This window comes from Heloderma suspectum, chromosome 2, assembly GCF_057233095.1.
Source record: "Heloderma suspectum isolate Gila_16-S chromosome 2, 16-S_ref, whole genome shotgun sequence".
In the NCBI taxonomy this organism is placed as follows: Eukaryota; Metazoa; Chordata; class Lepidosauria; order Squamata; family Helodermatidae; genus Heloderma; species Heloderma suspectum.
The window spans coordinates 4,779,930-4,802,767 of NC_139459.1; the positions used below are offsets into that span (position 1 = coordinate 4,779,930).

The window sequence follows — 22,838 nt, forward strand, 5'->3', positions numbered from 1 at the left end:
GCTAATTGATGTTATCTCACTACCTAAGACTCTTAACTAAAGTTTTGCAGGACTGACTTAGAAGAAAGGGGGGGGGGGTGCAGCTGTCTTTAGCAGGGGCTTCACAGGGCTTGTTGAAGGCCATGTTGTGCCAGCAGCGCATATGAGCAAAGTGAATGGAAGAACTGAGTGTGCTCAGACGCCCACTAGGAGGGGGAAAATTACTGTCTGACATCTCATGGTGGACACCTGCAGATAAGGGAATGTCCTTACTCAACGCCAGTTGGGCGGGGAACCCATCGCACTGGGCATGAGTGACAACATGGCCAAAGATGACCATGAGTTCAAAGAAGATGTACTAGGGAGAAATAAGTCAATCAAGAAAGCACGGCCAGATGGCAGACTTTTAGCCATGCCTTAGGAAACTTCAGATTGAGTCGTTAGTGCCATAAATGTTCCCCCAAACACATGGGCATAAAACGTGAGATTGCTGGAGACAGATAAGACACCTTACTTCTGGCTGGTGAGCGGGTGGTCTAACTACACACACACACACACACACTTTGACTGGAAGATGGTGGTCTCATTGGGGCCCCCACCTTTGACCAGAACAGGTGTATAAAAGCACAGGTAGTGAGCGCTCTTTGCTGCTGCCTCACTTCACTCTTCCACTGCTAAGCCTCTTCTCTGGGCCACCAGACCCAAGGATTTGGGAAACTATGGACCTCACTGGACTCTTAGACTCTAGAACGGAGAATATTTCTGAAGTTAGGACTCAAGAGGATTCTCCGAAGGTAGAACTTTGAATGTTTCCTATGGTTGGGTATCAGAATTATTTCTGAGCTTGAGACTTGGAGTTATTTCTGAAGATGGAGCTTAGAATTATTTCCAAGTCTTGGGTTTTTCTGCTGACTCTATCCTCTGACTGTAATTCTTCACATGCCTAGAGGAACTAACACAATGCTTTGGCTTAGCTTTTATATTCAAATGATGTGCAGGATTAAGTAAAGCGGAGAGTTAAGAATTGTTTAGCATGTTTTAGTTTACCTTTAAACTGCAAGTAGTAAACAGGAGAGGAGAGGAAGGAGGAGTCGTAACAATGTTAGAAGCTCAAGCCATTATCTTATTAGATAAATTTCTAATACCCACTTTGGCATTTGCAATTCTTTTAATTAATCTCATATTTTTGTTGCATTCTCTTTCCCTGTACCCACAGAGAAAGTTTCTAATGCTGATACAACCACCAGGTCACCGCTTTCTTTTAATTTTGTAATTTTCTAAAACCAATGGATTTTTTTATTTACAATTGTGTCTGTAGTGATGTTTGTTTGGATTAGCGTGGTTACCCGGCGGGTTGTTAGAACCGGGTCTGAAGTTCAACAGGACCGAATATACCCTCACTGCTGGCTTTGAACAAAACCTGGGAGGTGTTTTTGTCCTGGCCCATGTTTGTGCTTTAGGAGAGGGAAGACTAGTTCCGTCGCTGCTGGCGGAAGTGGTGGTTTCGAAGCTGTGATTTGTTTATTGCGCGGGGCTTCTGCTGTTCGTTACGCGTTCTGTAGCTTCTTTTCTGGAAACTGCCCGGCGAGGGCCGCGGGTGCTGGAGGGCTGCTCGTGAATCCCAGGGCGATACACACAGACGGCGCCCCGCCCCGCCCCGCCCCGCCCCTGGAGCTCCGCGGTAGCCTGCCCCTGAGGCTGGCAGCTCCCTCTCGCCCGGGCTGGGGCCGCCGAGGATCCGAGGCGGCGGGCAGCCTGGGCTGCCGCCGGGCGCAAGCGGGGCCAGGCGGTTCTCTGGCGGGCCGGATCCGGGCTCCCCGACGCCCGGAGGCTCCGACCCTCCCCGCCGGTGGGCGGAGAGACGGGGAGCCGCCTGCGCAAACTACATCTCCCAGAGTCCCCCCTCCCCCCGGGGGCGGCGGCGGCGCCGCTTCCTGCGCGAGCAACCCGGCGCGCGCGGCGCTTGCAGGCGCAGCGGGGCGGAGCGCGGCGGAAGCGGAGGCGGATCGGGGCGCGGGGCCGGCCCCGCCCCGCCTCGCCTCGCCTCGCCGGCCCCGCGGGCTGCTGGGGACAGCCCGGGCGCGTCAACGACGAGCGGCCCCCGCGCCCGCCGCGCCGCGCCTCGCCTGCGCCTGCACCTGCGCCTGCACCGGCCGCCCCTCGCAGGAGGAGGAGGAAGGAGGGTGAGGTGACCGCCCGAGCGGGGCGCGCCGGGGGGCGCCGGGGGCGCGCCGGGCACAGCCCGCCAGCCTCCCGCCGCCGGGCCCCGGCTGCGCAGCGCTCAGCCGGCAGCGCCGGGCGCCCTCGCCGGCCCTGGGCAGCGCCGGGCCCCTCTGGGCTCTGGCCTGCCGCGAGACTTCGGGAGGAGCGCGCGCCCCCGGGCGGGGGGGAGCCGGGGCCGCCCGCGCAGGCTTCGCCTTGCGCGCCGCCCGGTCCGTCCCTTTTCGAATAAGAGCAGCGACAGTCGTAGCGGCAATCATGCGATGACGAACGCGTGTTTCTGCCGGCGCCTGAGGGCCCCGCACCGCGCCCCAGCCTGCGAAGCCCGGGAGCGATCCCGGAGGAGGGCCGCCCCCCCCCCGCGCGGGGCTGGAAGAGGAAGGGGGCGGCGGCCCAGTCCGCAGAGCCGCGGCCCCCCGGGCTGCCCCTTCCCCTCTCGCGTGCGCCCGGGCGGCGGAAGACGCCGTTGAGCCTCCGGCTGGTAGCTGGCCCGCTTTGCCACCACGCGCTCTTGCCACAGCCCCTGGAAAGCTCAGCCTGGGCCTGCGGTTAAATCCCGAGTGCGGCGGCGCTGGCAGGGCCTTCCCCGGCCGGCGCCCCCCGCCGTTCGGACAGCTCGCGGCGCTCCCGGCGCGGGCTGCGCCGGCCGGGGCCGAAGTCCAAAACGGCGGGAGGGCCCCAGGCTGAAGAAGGCTGTGCGAGGCAAGATCCTGCAGAAACGTGCGTGCTTTGGCTCCGCGGTCGTGAATCCAGGATACCTGTTCCGGCCTGTTTTCGCGCACGAGGAGCCAGGCCTGGCAGTCGCCGCAAGGTGCGGTGCTTGTTGAGTGCAGGGGTGGGGGGCCTAGGAAGAAGCTTTGTACCGGGATGGCGTCTTCCGACTGGCAGCGGTCTCCAGTGGAGAAAGCGTTTCCCATCACCTGCTACCAGCTCACCTTTTCAGTGGAGTTGTCGGGGACTGGACCGTTTGCGCTCCGTTCCTGGGGGCGGGAGGTGTCCATTCCACTCCCCGCTCTCTAAGCATCCTGGCTGTACAGATATGGGTGGGTGGAACACTGTGATGTTTCTGCAAATTGCAGAGCCCGGGGCCGATTCGGCTCCGTTGCAGAATTTGTGGCGGACAAGAGCTCGTGCCGTATCTCTAGGCTGTCTTACTGTCGGAATAGGACGGGGTGCGAAACCTCTTCCAGCCTTAAGGGCTGAATCCCATTTCAGAGAAGCTCTCGGGGCCACATTCCAGTGGTGGGCGGGGCCTCAATACCAACAACAGCAGCCTATTCTAGCTTAAAGCTCTTACTGCCAGCCCAAGGAGAGGCATTTCAACCTTTCCGGGAAAAAACATGCAAAAGCTGGGAAACCACCGAATGACTGGTGGGGGATGCGGGGACAGGGAAAGTGAGTTTGGCCATCTGAGGGAACTTGCAGGGCCAGATTGGGACTTCAGGAGGGCAGGATTTGGCCCCTGAGGTTTTACACCCCTCAGGGGGAAATGGAAGGATTGTGTAGAGCAGGGGTCCCCAGCACAGCACCTGTGGTTACTATGGTGCCTGCAGGAACCTGTGAGGGCACCTGCAAAACTCTCCCCTCCCTGCCCCCTTCAAAAAATTGTTTCAAGAAAAACCTTGGAAAGTGTTAGGGCAGTCTTTTTTCTCTCCCTTTCTAGCTTGTTCTTTCTCTCCCCTCTACTCCCTTGCCTTGCTGTTTCTCCTTCTCACCCAGCCTCAACTATCACTATTTCTCTCCTTCCCTCTTTACCTTGCTGCTTCTCCCCATCCCAGCCTCTAGCCTTGTTCTTTCTCTCCCTGCTACCCCTTTGCCTTGCTATTTCCTCCTCCTCCCAGCCTCTAGTGTCACTATTTCTCTCCCCTGCTCCTCTTTAGCTCACTTTTGACTAGCCAGGCCCCCACTGCAGCCTGTATGTGACTAGCCACATCCTCCGTGGGAGCCATTTTGTGGTGGTGCCTACAACAGTTTCTCAAATCCCTAAATGTGCCCACAGGTCCAAAAAGGTGAGGACTGTCAGTGTAGAGTTTATCTCCCCCCTCCATATGATTTGACAGGGAAATGCTGCTGGCCCACCCCACCACACCGGTCTTGCAGGCAGAACCGCCACCCCTGCCCCCTTAGACAGGAGGGGAAAGAAGCTGACCTACTCTAGTTTTTGCTTGCCAGAATTGGCACTGGAAGCAAAAAGTAGAGAAGGTATCTGTCAAACACTTCAAAAGACATACGTCTACTCTCTTTTTGTTGCTTAAATGCAATGCACAAAATATCTTGGTCCTTCATATTTGTAGGGGGCATGTGGGGGGTGGGGGGGAGAGAGTGAAGACAGATACTGTATTGTAGGGTGTTGGGCTGTTCTGAAAGCACTCGCATTGTGTTAAATCTAAATTCACCTTCCCCAACCTGGTGCCCTACAACTCCCAGGATCTGGCTGTTGTCCGACACATCTGGAGGGCACCAGCTTGAGGAAAGCTGATCTAAATATACGTGTTCTCTCCAGGACTGAGGTCGGGGGGGGGGCGGGGAAATGGGTCTGCAAGTTTAAAGTATGGCTGTGGGTGACTCTGAATGGCTGTTGCCTGTATGTCACTAAGAAAGCCTTTCTCCCCCAAGCAGTGTTGCAATCTTAAATCGCTTCCTTTAAAATAAAATTTTAAAAATTAGAAGGCGACAAACAAACCAATACATGCATGGGTGCCCATGTGGTGTTTTTAAAATAAAGAGGCAGGTGGGTGGATGGCCTGGAGCAGGTGCAGGGAGGCAGAACTGACAACAGATCCAGCATTTAATTTGCTGAGGTGAATGTCTGTCATTTCAGTTACAAAACTGGGTATAAGTTGAGCTTCAGGGTTTTTCTACATGAGGCTTTTATTGTGCACTTGTCATTCCCTACTCATGGTTGTTCATAGATTCTTTAGATGGTGTTGTGACCCTACAGGTTCACTTCTGTATTTAACCAGCACTTTCTGCTAGTTTTTTTTCTAGAGCAGGGAAAATGCAGCATTTAATTGTGAAAGTGAAAGAAAGCATGATTTCCTCTTGTGTATTTGCACTATTCTGCTACACCACAGTGCCACTTGGAGGTTATGTTGTGGAAAAGCAGGAAAGGGAACGCTCCTTGTGTAGTGCTCGGATCTCAAATTCTGCCAAAAAACCGAAAATAGATTCAGCGGATTGACAGCTGATGACGATGGTGATGATGAACAATATTTATGTATCGCTCCATATCTAGAACAGATTTCAGAGCGGTGAACATAAAATATAAAACAGTGAAAGAATAAAAAGATTAAAATCCACCATTATAATCATGCTTTTAAAAATCAACAGAATGCCAATAGAAACCATAACTGGTCGCTTAAGGAATGTCTCCAGGAACAGAGCTGTTTTCAGGAGGTGCTGGAAACAACATAGTGTTGGTGCCTGCCAGACCTCCAGGGGCAGGGAGTTCCAAAGAAAGGGGGCCGCCACACTGAAGGCTCTTTTCCGGGTGGGCTCCAATCAGGCCATAGGTCCATGTGGAACCACCACGAGCAAGCCCTCCAATGACCTCAGTGACCAGGCAGGTTGGTAAGGGAGAAGGCTCCCTCTCAGGTATCCTGGTCCCAAGTTGTTTAGGGCTTTGTACGCTAGCACCAAAACCTTAAACCTGGCCCGGTAGCGGATAGGCAGCCAGCGCAGTTCCCTCGGCAAAGGAGATGGATGCTGGAACTGGGCAGCTCCCGACCACAGCCCAGCTGCTGTGTTCTGCACTAGCTCCAGCTCCCGGAGCAGCCTGAAGGGCAGCCCCACAGAGAGTGCATAGACCCCAGTCTTGAGCTTACTAGCGCCTGTACCGCCTGTACTGCTGTGGCCAAACTACCCCTGTCCAGGAGAGGCTGTAGTTGGCAACCCAGCTGAAGCTGGTAAAAGGCGCTCCGAGCCGCAGCGGCCACTTGGGCCTCCAGCAACAATGACGGGCCTAGGAGCACCCCCAAGCTGCGGACCTGATCTTTCAGAGGGAGCACAGCCTCATCCGGGATGGACAATGAGCCTCTCTCATTAACTGCTTCAGATTAACTGCTTCACATAGAAAAGTTCTCAGACACAAGTTAAACTGGGGGAAGGGAGAAGCTACCACCCAAAAAAGATAGACACGGGCTGTGGGTAAATGCATATTGACAGTGCAATTAAAGCAAACAAATTAGCCCCCTGACTATTTGTCCAGATGGACTGGAATTCAGAACCGCTGGCGAAAAATGAAGAAGGCTCACTTGGTGAGGCTGAGCCGTCTGCCCAGGCTGTGTCCTGGTTGGTTCACGTAGGAGCCCTCAGACAGCCTCCACAGAGCGAGAAGCCTCTGGATGACGTAGCAGGTCGTGGCTCCCACAGGTGCTGCAGTCACCCCCACTGAAGCTCGGAAGAACTTAAGTGCTGTGCTGGACTAGGCCAAGGGCCCACCTACTCCAGTGGCCGACCAGCTGCCCCTGGGAAACCTACAAGCAGGACACGAGTGCCACAGCACCCTCCCACCCACGTTCCCCAGCAACAGGTGTACACAGGCATTCTGCCTCTGATACTGGAGGGAGCATAGAGCCATCAGGGCTAGGAGCCTTCTCCTCCAGGAATTTGTCCAACCTCCTTTGGAAGCCATGCAAATTGGCGGCCATCACTACACCCTGTGGATGCCATAGTTCAGCTCTGCGCTGCATGAAGACGCCCTTCCCGTTGCCTGGCCTGAATCTCCCGCCAATCAGCTTCATGGGATATGTCCCCTTTGGGTTCTAGTATTATCAGAAAATGTCTCCCTCCCCACTTCCTCCTTCCACGTAGAGCACCTTCTCAGGGCTGCTTCCCCATCTGCCATGCACTCCGCTAGCACCTGCGTATTCTTGCAGGACAGAGGAGTGTGAAAGTCGAGCTCATTTCTTCTTGCTACGAGAAAAAGCCAGGCCCTGCTGTCAGATGCCTGAGGGAGTGGGTGAGCGATGGTGGCGCTGGGAGGGGGTGGCTGCAGGTGGCTCTGGCAGCTGCCAGACCTGCTGGCTGCTACAGTCACCCAGAGGCTTCTCGCCATGTGGAGCCTCGTTTGCAGGCTCCAGTGTTCACCAGCTCTGCGGTTCTAATACAAGAGGCTCACAGCCTGTGAAATGATTATGCACACACCTACGAGCAAGCTCCATTGCCCACAGCAGGACTTACTTCCAAGTAAATGTGCATTGGGTTGGCTGGCAGTCCCACTCTGCACTCTGCCCCAGAGGAGTTAAGCGCTGTTAATGGATAACAGTCCCTGACTGCACACTGGGCAAAATCAATTGGGAACAACAACTCCACAGGCCTCGCTCGAATGAATGGGACTTGCAGTGCCATGCGGCAATAATACATGTGCATTTTAAGCAAGATCTGAGGATGAGCGGTTCTCCTCAGACTCTTGTCTCGTTCTAATTAGGTGTCCAGAGTGTTAAATGACTGTAATGTTTTTAAGAGGTGGGCTGCGTTGTTGAGAAACCCTCTAATCTCCCCATCTGCCAGTTCCCCCTGTAGTGCTGTAATTGCTGAAGGCTGCAGGAACAAAGTGAGTGAAGGTTTAGGTACAGACTGCAAGTATGTATTTGATCCAAGTGAAAGACAGGTTTGGCTGTGCCTTTCTGAATGGGGTGTGGGAGCCCTTTGGCCACCGTCCTGGGTTCAGCAGTGCCTTATTATACCAGATAAGCTAGAGTGCCAGTGAGAATTAGACTTGGAACAGGGAGACAGGGATCCAAGGCCCACCTCTGCAAATGGAGAAGTAGCTGTTGCAGAAAGTTAGCGGAGCTGTACGAGCCCCTGACCACTCAGTGCCTTGGCCAGCCACCCCTCTAGGTGCTGAGGCTTCCCTAGGCATTGACCTTGTATTTCCAAGCTGCTTGATGGCAACCAAGAGGACTAACACCTTGTTTATAAAATTCTGTTCCTTGATAGGAGGCCCACAAGTCTCTGCTGCTTTCCCACTCCTTCGATAGAGCTAAGAGATTGTTATCATGGAGATTAGGAGATAGTTCTTAAGGTATGCAGGTCACAGAGGGATAGATGATAGGTAGATTTTGTTTGGGCGGGGGCAGGTGGTGTTGGGAGCCCTCAGAGCAGGGTGTCCTAGATGTGCTATCCACATGCTTAGAAAAGGCCTTCAACACCACTTGTGTGATCTGCTCAGTCAATTGCTGCCCTTCCACTGGTGAATGGCAGCCCACAGAAAGCTTTCACACATCTCCCATTCTTGCTACCTGCCTTGAACTGCAACACTGGAGAAATAGTTGAGCACCTGGCCAGCCACGATGGTTGAGTCACAAGTTGTCCAGGTCTCCAAAAGCTTTACAGCATTGAGGGTGTTAACAAGCATGGATAATGTGGACAGCTTGCATCTTTGGAGATGGGAGAAAGGGTCACCTTGAATCCCTGATTTGGTCACCTTGCTTCTAGGAGCGCATCATCCTTCCTGCAACTGTCCCTCACAGTGCAGATGTGTTTATTTCTTTTCTCCCTGTGCAGCTGAGACTGCTGGTCCTCTTTTGTCCTCTAATGGCATTTGCCCAGCAAGCATGCCCATTGTGGAGGCCACACGGAGTGAACGCACCATGCTGTGTCTTGGTTGCACAAAGTGCAACTGTGGCCTTTTGTCCTTTCTGGCAGCTTTCTCCAGTGCTTCCAGGCACACAAAATTTGCTGGCATAGGGGGTGGAGAGGGGTAACCTGGGTCACTGTCCTGTCCACTGGGGACCTCTCCTGCACATGGGATGGAAATGTGAGCTCCTGGAAGGATGCCACCCCAGCCCTTCTCTCTGGGATTGCCATCCTTTGTCCACTCACTGTTTACTGAGAATTTAGACACCAGTGTTAAATTGTTGCAGTCCACGGTTTTCTCTGTTGCCGTGTTTTTCAGCCCTAATTTGTGATGGTTTTTCAAATGTTGTAATAAAATGTAATTGCAGCCCCAACCTGTCCCATGTAGAGAGTCAAGCAGTGCTGAGGTTTTGTTTCCACTTGTGTGAGGCTGGGGGATTAGTGAAGAAATTGCCTCTATGAATTGCCCCAGGGTCAACTTATGCTCCCATGAGAGGGGGCAGGCTTTGAATTGAACTCTCTTGGTCCATCTAAGCCAGAATTGAATCATCTGACTGGCAGTAGCTCTTCAGGGTTCTGGGCCGAGGGAGACCTTTTCCATCCTGGCTACCTGAAAATCTTTAAGCGGAAGACTGAATGTAGAGGACCCTCCTGAATGCATCACGTGTGCTTTGCCACGGAGCTTAAGCCTCCCGGGCGCTTCTCCTGCCGTAGATGTTTGCTTCTGATCTGTCACAGACTTTGCTTCTGGCTAGGTAGGGGGGATCCAGCTCTTTCCTCTGATCAAGCTGCCGCTCCCTAGAGCTGTCTTCCCCAACCCAGTGTCCTCCAGATGTATTGGGCTACAACTCCCAGCAGTCCCCAGCCAGCTATGGGTCCTAGGCTGGGGAAAACTGCCCTAGGGTCTAGGGATGGGAAGCTGCAGTTCATGGGCCGGATATGGTCTGCGTGGGTCCTCATCCAGCCCCCCAGCTTCTCCCCACCCCCAGACAAAATTCTCTTATTTCTGATCAGCAGCTGGGCAGAGATAAGAGGTTTTCAGCTGGGGAAATCTCTTATCTCCAACCTCTGGGAAATTTTCCCCGCTTCCCCTTTCCCCACTATGCTGCCTTTCGGCTTTTAAAAAGCCTCTATTGTTAATTGCAGCCAGAGAGGACTGGGGCAGGGGGGGTCGCTGCTCAGGAAGAAAGGGCCTAGACCACTGCTGGTTAAATACGTGCCTGTCACCGTGGCTCCTAACACTCATGGCTCCTAGGAACATAGGAAGCTGCCTTGTACCCATGGTGAGACCATGGGTCCCTTGAGCATAGTATTGTCAACACTGACTGGCAGCAGCAGCTCTCTGGGGCTTCAGGCAGCAGTTTTTCCAGCCCCACCTGGAGATGCCAGGGATCGAACCTGGGACCGTTTGCATGCAAAGTAGGGCTTTGCCATGGAGCTACGGCCTCTCCTGTGCCTCAGTGGTAATCTGGGAATCCTTCCAGGTTTTCCCTCTTTCGTTGCCTCCTGGGTTCTTGCCAAGATCCTTTAAAAGTTTGCAGCATCCCAATCTTGCTATCGCAGTAAATTACACAAACAAATGCAACATTGACATGGGCTGCATGCGTTAGTCTAGGTGCACAGGCTTTCCTTGGTGCTGAGAACGCCCAGCACCAAGAGCGGTGAGCGCCCGAGAAAGCCCTTCGGTCGGATTGAGCGGGACTTCGTTTAAAGCCACCTGATACCTGACTGACGCTTATCCACTGCAGGCCTGCTTGGGCTCCTGCCAGTCCGCAACAGCTGAATATGCCCGCTTGGCAGCAGCTGGGAAAACGAGACTCCCTCAGCACCCCACGGGCAGCACGTTCGCCGCTCTCATTTCTAAACTTGGTTTCAAGTACCCAGAGGCAGCTGGTGGAGCCGCCGTTGCACCCAGACGCTGGTATTTAAAGGCAGATGGAGAGTGATGTGGGTCAGGTGGTTCAGTGCCTTTGGCATAAGCCGTTTCTAAAATCTGGTATGCTGGGCTCAGTGGAAGCTGTGAGAAAGGGCGCTCTGCATCTGCTCAGAGGCAGCTTCACAGAAAACTAGTCACAAGACTATGGTTGCTGGGCATGGACTTTAAACCTTGAGGGGAGAGCATCTTCTTCCCTGCCATCAGGCACCCACAGATCCCATTGCTTAGAGCTTTCCCCAGATCTCAGATGAATTGGTCAGGATGCTAGAATCCTAGCAGCTCGCTCCCCTCCCACAAACACATGCACAGCTGTATCTTCTGCATTTGTCCTGCCGCTGCTTGATGGGCTACGCGAACGCAAGGCTGTCAGGTCTCTCTGTGCTATCAGCTACGCTTGTGGGGGGGATGGGGAAGAAGCCTGCGGTGGTCATTGCCTCCTGGCCCATGCTGAGCCGGTTGCATACACTGGCTCGTGTGTGTAGGATTCAGCTTTTGGTATGCCATTGCAAAGCTCTCTTTGAACCCTTCCAGAATTGTGCCGTCAGTGCCAGATCCAGGTTTGGGGGGCCTTGGGCAAGACACCCTGCATGGGCCCCTCCCTCAGTGAGTCCACCTTCTCACTGCTCTTGTCTCCAGCTGCTGTTCCTCCTCACCCACCTCCCCGTCTTTGTGTCTTGCTTGTTTGGCAGGCAGAGAGCCAGGGAGCAAGCAGGCCGTGGCGTCTCCTGCTCCTCTGTACCACCACCGCTGTTGTCTGGGTCAGAATGAGAGGCAGCGGAACAAGCAGGTTGCCATGGGGAAGAGGAGGAGCCACTCCAGGAGGCTCCTGTCAGTGGGCCCCTGCTGGGGTGTGGACCCTTGGCAGGTGCCCGACCAGGCCTACCTTTGACGCTGGCCCTGCATGCCATGGAAGGGTTTGGAGCTTCTCTGTAGGACCAGAGAAATACCTCCTGGGTGGATCTCACCTCTGCTTGGGTCCCTCGCTTGGGATCTAACTGGAAGCCAAGCGGAGGCCAGCTCCAAAAAAGCAGTCTGAACAGGGCGGGATGGAGTGAGGAGGAAGAGGTTTCAGGATTGGCAAGACAAAGGAACAGTTGGTGGCTGAGAAAGGCTAGGAGATGAAGCACAAGCAAGGAGGTGGATCTGAGCAGAAAACAGCCCCTGCGCGTGGGAGTCTGTGTGTGCGTGGGCTACTGCCTTGGCTGATGAATCCGCAGCATTATTTATTTGTAGCAGTATTTATAGGGCAACTTTTAGTACAGAGGCGAGCAACTTGCGGGCGGCCCCGCAGGTGTCGTGGGACTGTCACTTCTGTCAGCCCCAGCCAGCCCAGCCAGCGGGGAGGGACCCTAGGAGCTGCCGCCCAGCTGCCCCTGGAGCACCACAGGTCGCCCACCCGTTTAGGGCAGAGTCCTGGCAAGGAGACTCGCCTCCGTAAATAACGACACAACGTACAATAAAAACAAATGCAGCAGAACCAGACAACAGTGGCACAAAATCCAATTATAAAATGTGAGTCGGTTAAAAAATGACAGCATTCTGAAACTAATAGGGAGTACCCACTCCATTAAGCAGCTCATTAACTTCAAAACTGCTTACAAGAAAGCAGCCTTGAATAAATGGGTTTTAAAACCTGTTGTGTGTGTTTTTTGTAAAACAAAAACTGCCCACATTGAAGCTATACGTGCCTCAGTGAGGAAGGAGCTCCACAGTCGGGGGCCACCACTGAAAAGGGCCTGGTTCTCCTGCTCGCCAACCAAATGGAACTTACCGGTGGGCCTATGACCAGGGCCTCTGAGGCAGATCGTAATGCCCAGGCAGGATGGTATGGGTGTAGGCAGTTCAAGTAGACTGGACCCAAGCCATCTAAGGCTTTATAGACTCAAACCAGCACCTTGAATTGGACCTGGAAACACACTGACCAGCAATGTCACCAACACAGAATTGGTGCTGCACATTCTATTCGCTTCCCCCTCACCCACATCCAGGCAGTTGCATTCTTTGCCAGCTGAAGTTTCCAAACTGTCTTCAGAGGCAGCCCCAGGTAGAGCACACTATAGTAGTCTAGGAGTGGACACGTTGTGGCCCTCCAGATGTTTTTGCCTACATCTCCCATCAGCCTTAGCCAAAATAGCTAATGGTGAGGGATCACGGCCGTTGCAGTCCAGCAACATCTGGAGAGCCACAAGTTGCCGAGCCCTGCAGTAGGCTAACCTGGAGGGCACTTGTGGCCTTCCAGATGTTGTTGAACTGCAATTCCCATGGTCCCTCACTATTGGCTACGCTGGCTAGGGCTGATGGGAGTTGCAGGCCAACGACTTCTGGATGGCCACAAGTTGCCCAGCCCTGGGTTAGAGCATGGGTAAGTGAGGCAAGAGCCGATAGCTGGTAAAAGGCACTGCTGGACACCAAAGCCGCCTGTGCGTCCACTGACAGGGCAGTGTCCAGGAGCACCCCCAAGCTGCACACAGGGTCCTCTAGGGGAGTTTCATCCCATCCAAGATTAGTCAGGTCCTTCTGTCCTGATTGCCGGGATGGCCAACCCATGGTACCGCACTTTTTCTGTGCGTGTGTGGATGCTGGTGACTTCCTTGATGGATCTGCTACATTAAGTGCCTTCCCCAGCTATAGTAATCATGTTGAATCCGATGTAGTCACTAGTGGCTTTGCTTGCAATCTGATGTAGTTGCCTCTTCTTGCCTAGGAAAGGTCAGGCTGTGATAAATCAGTCTCTAGATGCTTTGTCTTGGCAAGTGCGGGAACACCCAGCAAATGCTCCAAACAAAACAGAAAAGCAGCATGGTCAGGTGAAAAATAGCCGGGCAAACATCTGATAACATTTATTTGCAAGACGGATTGGACAAGGGCAACAGAGAGAGAGACAAGTGAGAGCGCTGGCGTAGGCTAATTCAGTCTGCGTGCAGGAAATGCATTGGCGTTGGTCAAGGATGTTAATCTGAAAATAAAATTAAGGGGCTCCAGGCAGGGGTCCTGGGACCCTGGCAGCTGCCCGTGGTTCTTACTGGAGAGTCAGTCTGTCCACACATTCAGCAATCAAGTGATCTCCATGCAGACTCTGAAATGAGCACAGGAGCAATTCCACCACAAGTTGGTTTAACAATTGTGGGTGGAAGAAAGCAGACAAGGCTTGAGTCCTGTCATAAGCCTGACATCACAAACTTACAGTGAGGATGGAGAACTATGTATTTTAGAAGTTTAAATATTGCAGAAAACAATCAAGAGCAAGTCCTGTGGCCAATCATTTTGTAATATATTTTAAAACTTGCATTACAAAACTTAAAACCATAAAGCACAATAATGTAGTAAAACATAATCTAAGAACTTTACATTTAAAACAGAATAAACGAATGTAAAAACCAGAGTAAAATCCAGCAGCAGTGCAAATACAATTTTTAAAACTGAAGGACGGAAAAGCCTGGGCAAATAAAACTGACTTCATGTGGTGCCAAAAAGACCACAGCATAGGTGCCAGCCAGGTGAGCCTCTCTAGGGAGGGCATTCCACAACCAGGGTGCCACCAGTGAAAAGGCTGTCCTTAGTTGCCTCACTTCATGCAGCAGTGTCACCTAGAGAAGAGCCTCTGAGGATAACGTTAGGGTCCAGACAGATATATGTGGAAGGAGAATGAGCCTTCAGGTAACCCACCCTCTTCAGATAACAAACAGATTGTTTGTAATGACATCTGGGTCCAAGGTTGAGCACTCGGGTAGCTGCCAACTCCACATTCAATGGAGAGGGAATGTAGCCCAGTGGTGAAACACATACTTAGCATGCAGAAGGTTCCAGGTTCAGTCCCCAGTATCTCCAGGTTTGTTTTTAAAGGTCATGGACAGCAGCTGATGGGTCTCCTCTCTGCCTGAGACCCTGATGAGCCATTGCCAGTCACAGGAGACAATACTGGGACAGATGGACAATAACTTGACAGCTTCCTAATAAGGCAGCTTCCTAATCTAGATTATCAAAAGAAAAAAGAGAATAAAGTTGCCATAGATGGACAATATGTGTTAAAAATGGCTATATATACTGGCCACAACTCCTAGTGTAGCAAAGCCCAGAGAACATATGATAGCAACCTTTCATCTGTGGTGCCAAATCACAACAAAAGTGTCATTTTAAGAGCTAGTCCCATATGTTCCTACTGCTAAAGTCTAAAATAGATTCCATACTGCCGAATCTTTGGCAACTTCAAAGTAAGCAGATGCCAGATGCTGTTGGAAAAGCAGTCTGTCTAAGGCTGCATTTGCTTGCAAAGCCTGTCCTCTTTGGTGCCTTCCATTTTAAGCTCCACTTGTCTTCCACACACAAAAAGGAGAGAGAGAAAAAACTATCACTTGTGAGCATGCGGCAGAGAATTGCCTGCAGCCATTTCCACTGAAATCAATGTGCGAGCCCACAGGAGCTGCGGTCCCTGTACACAGGCAAGTGTGGTTGGGATGGGGGCTCGGTTTCCTGGCAAAATGCAAATTAGCCTCCAGTTTACCCCTAAAAGACTCCTTGGACAATTGGATATAAGTGGCCAATAGTTCTCCTGTATATGAAAAGAGCTCTTATACTTTAAAACCACAGCACCCTTCCGTGACTTGGCTGCCTTGAGAGTTGTTGGACTACAACTTCCATCACCCCCAGCTATGATGGGAGTTGCAGTCCAACACCTCTGAAGGGCACCAGATTTGGGAAGGTGGAACCATTGTATCAATTTTTGTCGGCTAAAAAACCCCTCAGAATAAGCATCTCAAAACAACTGTTGATTTTCTTTAGTTCAAGAATTGGGGGAACCCTAAATGTGTGAACGATCACCTCCTTCCAGATATACCTGTCTGGAACTTGAGGTTACCTGAAGCCCTTTTCTAGGTGCCCTCCCCAAATGAGGTGTGGTGAGTGGCTGTGAGAGACAGGGCCTTTTCAGTGGTAGCACCCTGGCTGTGCAATGCCTCCTCAGGGAGGCTTGTCTATCACTGACATGGTGGTCTTTTTATTTTCCCAGGCTTTTCAGTCTTATACTAGTACTTCTTAGATCTGTTATACTGATATTCTGCGCTGGTTTTAATCTGGTTTAGATTTGATTGTCATGTTCTATTTTTGTGTTTCACAGTTTTAATTTTTTAATTGTAACCTCCCACCCTCCCCGCCGCAAGAGAATTTTTTGTGATTGGGCAGTTATATAATATTAAAAATAGATAAACAGTGCCCCACTTGAAGGATTCCAAGAGGCGTCCATGCTGCCCACTGCTGGAAGCAGGCTACTGAACTGGATGGGCTCTACACACGCCCCCTCCCTTTTTCTCTGCTCCATGTAGGTGTGCAGTTGACCAGCTTCACTGGCTATATCCCACAGGCCTCTTATCAGCTATGCCCCATTGTGTGACAAAATTGCCGGGCTGTCCGGTGTGATCCTTGTTCCGGTATCTGTCTGCATGATGCCAGAAGTTCACTTTATTTACTAATTTTTTAAAATATATTTACTTATTTATTTAGAACATTTTTAAACTGCCTTATATATTGCACTGAGCAGGGGGTTGGGCTCAATGGTCGTATAGGCCCCTTCCAACCCTACTATTCCATGATTCTATGATTTATTATTACAGTTACATCCTACCTTTTTTCCTCTTGCAACGTGCCTGAGGTGGCATACATAATCCTCCTCCTCCATTTTATCCTCACAACAACCCTGTGAGGTAGCTTAGGCTGCAAGTCAGTGACTGGCCCAAAGTCACCCAGGGAGCTTCATGGCTGAGTGGGGACTAGAACCTGGATCTCTGCAGTCAGTCCTAGTCCAACACTCTAACCATTGCACCATGTTGGCTCTCATCCTTTCAGGGCACACAGCCCTCACAAGCCAGCTTGCATTACAAAAACGTGAACATAGAATTACAATTAAATTCACATGCAGGAGTAGCGGCAGCAGCTAATGATTCTGAAGCATTCTGAAGCAAATGCAGGCTGGAATAAATGAGTCTTCAGGGTGTTCTTTTAAAAAAAAGTTAGCCATGATTGGGCCATGTGTATCTCCCTCGGTGGGGCCTTCCAAAGGGCTGGGGCCACCACTGAGAAAGCCCTATCTCCGGTACCTGCCAGCCTAACGATGGAGTTCTGATGCAGTTCTTAATGCTTGGACAGGGTCATACAGGTGTAGGCGGTCCTTCAGATAACGTGGCCCCAGACCATTTAGGACTTTAAAGGCCAAAACTAGCACCTTGAGTTGGGCCAGGAAACTAACAGGCAGCCAGTGTATTATAAACAGTACAGGGTAGGAGTAATCTGATCTGAACACTTGGCTCGCACCAGCGTTCCAGCTTCCACATTCTGTACCAGTTGCAGTTTCTGAATCATCTTCAAGGGCAGCCCCACGTAGAGCATGCTACAGTAATCTAACCTGGCTGTAACCAAGGCATGCGTCATTGTGGCTAGATCAGCTCTCTCTAGATGGGGTAAATCTGCCAAAGCTGGCTAAAAAGCACTCCTGGTAGATGACGCTACCTGTGGCTCCACAGATGGCGGCGAGTCCAGAAGCACTACCAAACTGCATAACTTGGGGGGGGGGAGTGTCCCACCATCCAGAATCAGAGCTAAACCTCCATCCAGATTAGCAGGTTTCCCATCCCACTGTACTTCTTTCTTACCCATTAAGTTTTGACTTGGTGTCAAAAAGAATCGAATGTTGGCTCCGGTTGCACCTCCATGGTCTCCTGATAGCTGGGTCTCTCTCTCTAGCTGTTGGAATGCAGGAGCTTGGAGAAACACATCCTTCCTGCGGGGAGGGGCCAGAGAGACAGCAAAAAGAAGCGTGCACTTGAACTGACAGACACACACACGCAGAGATGATTTGCCTCCCGTGTACTCTTCTTCCATCAGCATGCTCTCATCCAAAATAGACTAAACCCGCCACTGCGTCCCCTGGATCCTCTTCTCACCTTTGGAACTGGGAAGCACAAAACAAATGAGGAAGGCAAAGCCCTTTGGGCACCACAATATTATTGCTGACGCGTCCTGCCATTGCCAGCGACGGCAGGCTTCGCCGTTCGTCTGATGGTTTGAGGGGGTCGAAAGCATTTGACTAATGGTAGCCAAATCCCCTTTGGGGAGGAACAGGGATGCTGGGAGCTGCCTTAGGTGGCAGCAGACCACTGGTCCCTCTAACTCAGCTTCGCCCTCCAGAAGTGTTGGACTGTGCCTCCCAGCCAGCAGGTTTGGGCACCAGGTTCGAGAAGGCTGGTCTGCGGTGGGAGCGGCTCTGCAGCATTTTGGACAGGTGTCTCTCTGCTGGGACCTTTTGCATGCAAAGCGTGAGCAATGCCACTGAGCTACGCAGCGGAGGCTGGTGGCGCCGATGTCAGCGGAGCAGTGGATCCACACTGTGGATAGCTCCTTAGAGTTCTGACAGGTTCTGACTGAAACCCAAAGTGGATGCACCGCCCCACAGACATTGCAGCCACCAGCCTCCACTAAGGCTAATATATTCAGTTTATATCCCGCTTATATACACATACTCTAGGTGGTGTACAAAGTTAAAAACAATTTAACAAAAAACCCAACAGTAAAAACAATACAGCATAAAAACAGTATATAAGAGTCAGCACAGAGCAAAAAGAGTTCTAAAAAAGGAAGGCCTGCCGGAATAACAGCGTCTTTAATTCCAGCTTAAAAACCTTCAGCGAGGTCAGCAGGTGCATTTCAAGCAGCAGGCCGTTCCACAACCGAGGGGCGGCAAAGGGGAAGGTCCTCTTGCGTGTGGCTGCCAGTCTCACGTTAGGCAGCCGCAGCAGAGGGCCCTCAGAGGACCTTAGGTGGCGGACTGGGATGTAGGGGAGGAGGTGCTCCCCAAGATCCTTTAAGACCTAAGGTTTAGGTACCACATACCATGTCTTAGGGCAGGGATTGGACTGAGAGTTGGCATAAAGGGGCGACTGAGTGTGACCTGGGTTTTATTTATAAGTAAATGTGGGTTCACATCTCAGCCTCAGGATGGCTGCAGATAAGCCCCTGTTGCTCTGCTTGTATCCCACACAGACGCACACTCAGACACTGTTAATTTCCCCACAGGGCTTAGTGGAGTGCGCCGGCCACCATTTTGACTATGCAAGCAGTGGTGACACGCTCATAGCTTGCCCTGTCATTCAAATTTGGCATTGTGGGTTGTTTGAGGGAATAGACAAAACTAAAGTAACCCGTAGCTTGTTTTAGAGTTATTTGCGGGTTGCCCACCCCCTCAAATAACCCATGACACTGGGTTCGCATGGCAGCAAACCAAGCCAGGGCGCCCACAAACACCATGCAACATGGAAACCCGCGGGCACCAGCACAACAGGACTGCCCCCATGGCTAAATGAAGCCACGGGGGCCTGTTGTGTCATGTAAACTGGGACACTGTATGCAACAAGGTTGGTGTAATGATGACTGAAATACTGTGTACTGTTCCGATTGCTCCAAAAGCACGACCTCAACCAGGGGTGTTGGACCTCCAGCCCCTGGGCCAAATCTCCCCAGAAGGCCCCGCCCCCACCCCCTGGCTCTGCCCCTTAAATCTTTGCATTGCTGCTCAGTTTGATTTTGGTTTTTACTTTTTTATACTGTAGTTTTAAACGTTTAAACATTGATGTATCTTACGTAGTATTCTATGGTTTTAATTGTTGTGAACCTCCCAGAGAGCTTCAGCCATGGGGTGGTATAAAAATGCTATCAGTCAGTCAATCAATAGTTGCTAATAGTGAGAGCTTTAAAGTAAAATATGCTTATATTTGTGATCTTTTGACCCTCTTTTCCCCGCCCACCACTGGAATGTGGCCCCCAAGAACTTCTGCAGAATTGAATTCAGCCCCTGGGCTGAAAGAAGTTCGACACCAAATTGCAATGTCCCTTTTGGGCTCTGTCCTTCTGAATTGGGCATTACATTTTTATCCCACCTTCAGTCCAAAGAGCTCAAGACAAGGTGCCCGCCACAGGCCTTTTAATCCAAACAAGGGCCCTGTGCAGTAAATTAGTTGGGCTGAGAAAAAACTACTGGTGTGCTTTGTGGATGAGTGGGGGATTTGAACCCAGGACTCCCCTGACCTACTCCGAAACACTGATCAGGCTTGATTCCTTACCCCAGCCTGACATCCTTAGGATACTGCCTGGGAATCTGGAAGCTGTAGTCTCGCACATCCTGACAGCACCAGGTTGGAGATTGTATCATAACATGTCTGCAAGTATTTGACCTATGGATTACGCAGTGAGTTAGCGTTCCCAAGCTGGCGCCCTCCAGAGGCGTCAGACTACAATTCCCACAATCCCCAGCCAGCCGGCAGGGGATCATGGGAGCTGTAGTCTGACGCCTCTGGAGGGCGCCTGCTGGGGGAAGGTTGCCACGGAAAGGGCTGCTGCAGCTGAGCCGTTCGCCTTGAATTCAGCGGCACCTCCTCGCGCTGCCCTGAAACTCGCAGGGCCGGACCGCGCGGCTCCGCGTTCGCCTTGCGGCGGCCTGCCTCCGTCGACGGCTCGTCTGATGCGGCGGCTCGTCTGGACAGCCCCGTCCAGAGCCCCCGCCAGACGCCCCTCGCGCTCGGGAGCCGCCTCTCCGTGGCTCCCGCGCGCCTCGAGGCCCAGGGCGCGCGCCGGCCCGCTCCGTGCGCCCCGCTGAGCGGCCGCGGCGGCGGGGAGGCCTCCTCCGGCGACTCCCTCGGCCGCGAGCTTCGCTGCTGCTGCTGCTGCTGCGGCGAACCCCGCGAGGCTTCTGGCGAGGGCGGCGGCGGCGCAGGGAACCTTCGCGCTGGAGGGCTGCCGGGCGGGACGGGGCTGGGGAAGCCGAGCGGCCTGCAGCGTGGGCGGCCTCCCTGCCGCCGCCGCCGCTCTGCGCCCCGTCGTTTGCCCGACCGCCGGCTGCGAAGAAGTCCGGCGGACCCGTTCTGCGCCACGAGCGGAACTTGGGGTGGGGAAGCAGCCTGGGAGGGGGCGGCCCAGCCGAGCTCTGTTCTGCGGGGGAAGGGAAGGGAAGGGAAGGGCGCAGAAGCGGCGCTGGCCGTGCGGACTGCGCCCAGGCGAGGCTTTCGCGGCCCCTCGCCTCGCCTCCCTCGCCTCGTCCATGGAAGTGGACGGGGCATCCGGGCAACGACGGCTTCCGCGCGTAACCCGCCCGCGTTTTCCCACCACTTCTTCCATTTTTTTTCCTTACTGCAGAAAATCTGTTAAAGGAAAAAAAGGTGGAATTGCTGCACAACGGCTCCTGGTTGGCAACGCAAGGAGCCCTCCATCCGGAAGCACTTGTAGAATTAGGGGCAAATGAGTCCTTGGTTCAAATTCAAATCTTGCCCTAGCCATGGATTTGCTAGGCAAGCCATTTCCTTTCAGCCAGAGGATCTGCATGGATGATGATGATGAAACGAATACTCGTAAATAATAGCAAATTTATACCCTGTCCTCCTGTATGAAATGCACCCAACGCGACATACAAGAAATTATATATTTTTTAAAGTAAACAATACAAAATTGACCCCCCCCAAGCTCCAGAGGTGTTGGACTACAACTCCCATCGGCCCCTGCCCACATGGATGGGAGTTGTAGTCCAACACCTCTGGAAGGCAGCAGGTTGGCAAAAGCTGATATCAAACAACTGTACTGAATAAACAGGAATGAAAACCAAAACCATCGGCAGGTTCAGAGAGACACTAGGTTCTGAAATGTTCGCTGGGATAAGACAGTCTTTTCTGCTTGTCCGAAAGTGTGCACTGACGACGCCAGGTGTCACTGTCTGGGGAGGCCATCCTGCAGTCTGAGTGCCAAAGCCAAAAAGCCCGCCTGTTGCACTTGAGGCAGCGGGGGGAGGCTCAGGAGCAGAACAAAGTTCTCCATTGGACTGGCGCGACAGGTGGTGGTGCTTGCGTGGTCACATGCCATTAGGGCTTTAGAGACTGACACTGAATTTAGACCAGAAACAAATTGGTAATCGCTGTAGCGTTCTCCAACTTGGAGCCCTCCAGATGTGTTGGACTACAATTTCCAGCATGCCCCAGCCACCTATGTCCGGGAAGGCTGACATAGCACAAACTCCTGTGCAAGTGTTTGTGGACTACTTTCCATTTGCTCGCAATTCTTTGGATCCAACCCAATGCTTTTTCCCATCCAGGAGAATATTCCTATGCCAATTTATGTATATTTAATTGATTAAAACTCACACATTTAATTGAAGCCTATAATAGGGTGGTGACACCCTTACTGGGTAGCTGGGGGATCTCCCTTCCCTGTTTCTCCATCAACCCAAGCCTGTGTTTGTAGAACTTGGCAGCCGAATGTTTCCTTTGGTTAAATCTATCCCTTGCGATGGCTAATCTCTTCTAATGCCGTCATAATCCTATTATTGAAAACAACCGTAAGGCCACAGAGTTAAAGGGATGAAAAGATTTATTTAGTCCCTGCTGGATGAGCTTGATGGAATTGTTACCTTTTTCCACCCTACGCACTATTTGGTCTACAGATCCAGTTCTTGAAATCATACTTACATTCAGTCTACATTTCCCCCCAATATCATCATATGACCTCCACTTTTCTCTCTCTGCTTCAACTAACTAACAGCTTTGTTGGTCAGACACTTAACTTCGGGACGTTGGAAGCTGCCTTATACTCACTCAGACCCAACTCAGTCCCTCTAGCCCAGTATTGTCGACACTAGCAGCAACAGTTCTCCAAGGTGTCAGGCAGGATTCTTTCCTAGCCCTACCTGGAAATGCCAGGGACCTTCTACGGGCAAAGGGTCGAAATCGGATTGAACCTGGGACGTTCTGCATGCAAAGCAGGGGCTGTGCCACTGACCCACGGCCCTTCCCACTAACTTAATGCTTAAGGCCTATGCCAACATGGTTCTGCATTTGTGGCCTGCCCCAATTATCATCATCGTCATCATCATTGCTGCTCGTACCCACTTTTTTCTTTTTTCTACTCTAATCAAGTCCTACATGTGGGGACTTGACCTCATGTTTTCTATAAAGTGTCATGCACATTGATGGCACAGATAAAAGGAAGTCCTTTACATATAGTTCAGCTATGGAATTCACTGCCACAAGATCCAGTGATGGCCACCAATTTGGATGGGTTTAAAAGGCGATTGGACAAATTCCTGGAGGAGAAGGCTATC

General features: G+C 52.2%; 1 protein-coding gene across 1 annotated transcript; it reads right to left on the bottom strand.

Moving 5' to 3' along the window:
• Positions 1 to 13,539: 13,539 nt before the first annotated feature.
• LOC146351887 (uncharacterized) lies at positions 13,540 to 20,869 on the bottom strand. Its single transcript, XM_084829630.1, has 4 exons — positions 20,081 to 20,869; positions 19,819 to 19,970; positions 17,356 to 17,654; positions 13,540 to 13,670 (listed from the first exon to the last, which is right to left on the bottom strand). Exons 1-3 carry the CDS (start codon positions 20,867 to 20,869, stop codon positions 17,609 to 17,611), a joined length of 987 nt encoding a protein of 328 aa, XP_084685756.1. The 3' UTR covers positions 13,540 to 13,670; positions 17,356 to 17,608.
• Between the last annotated feature and the right edge of the window lie 1,969 nt (positions 20,870 to 22,838).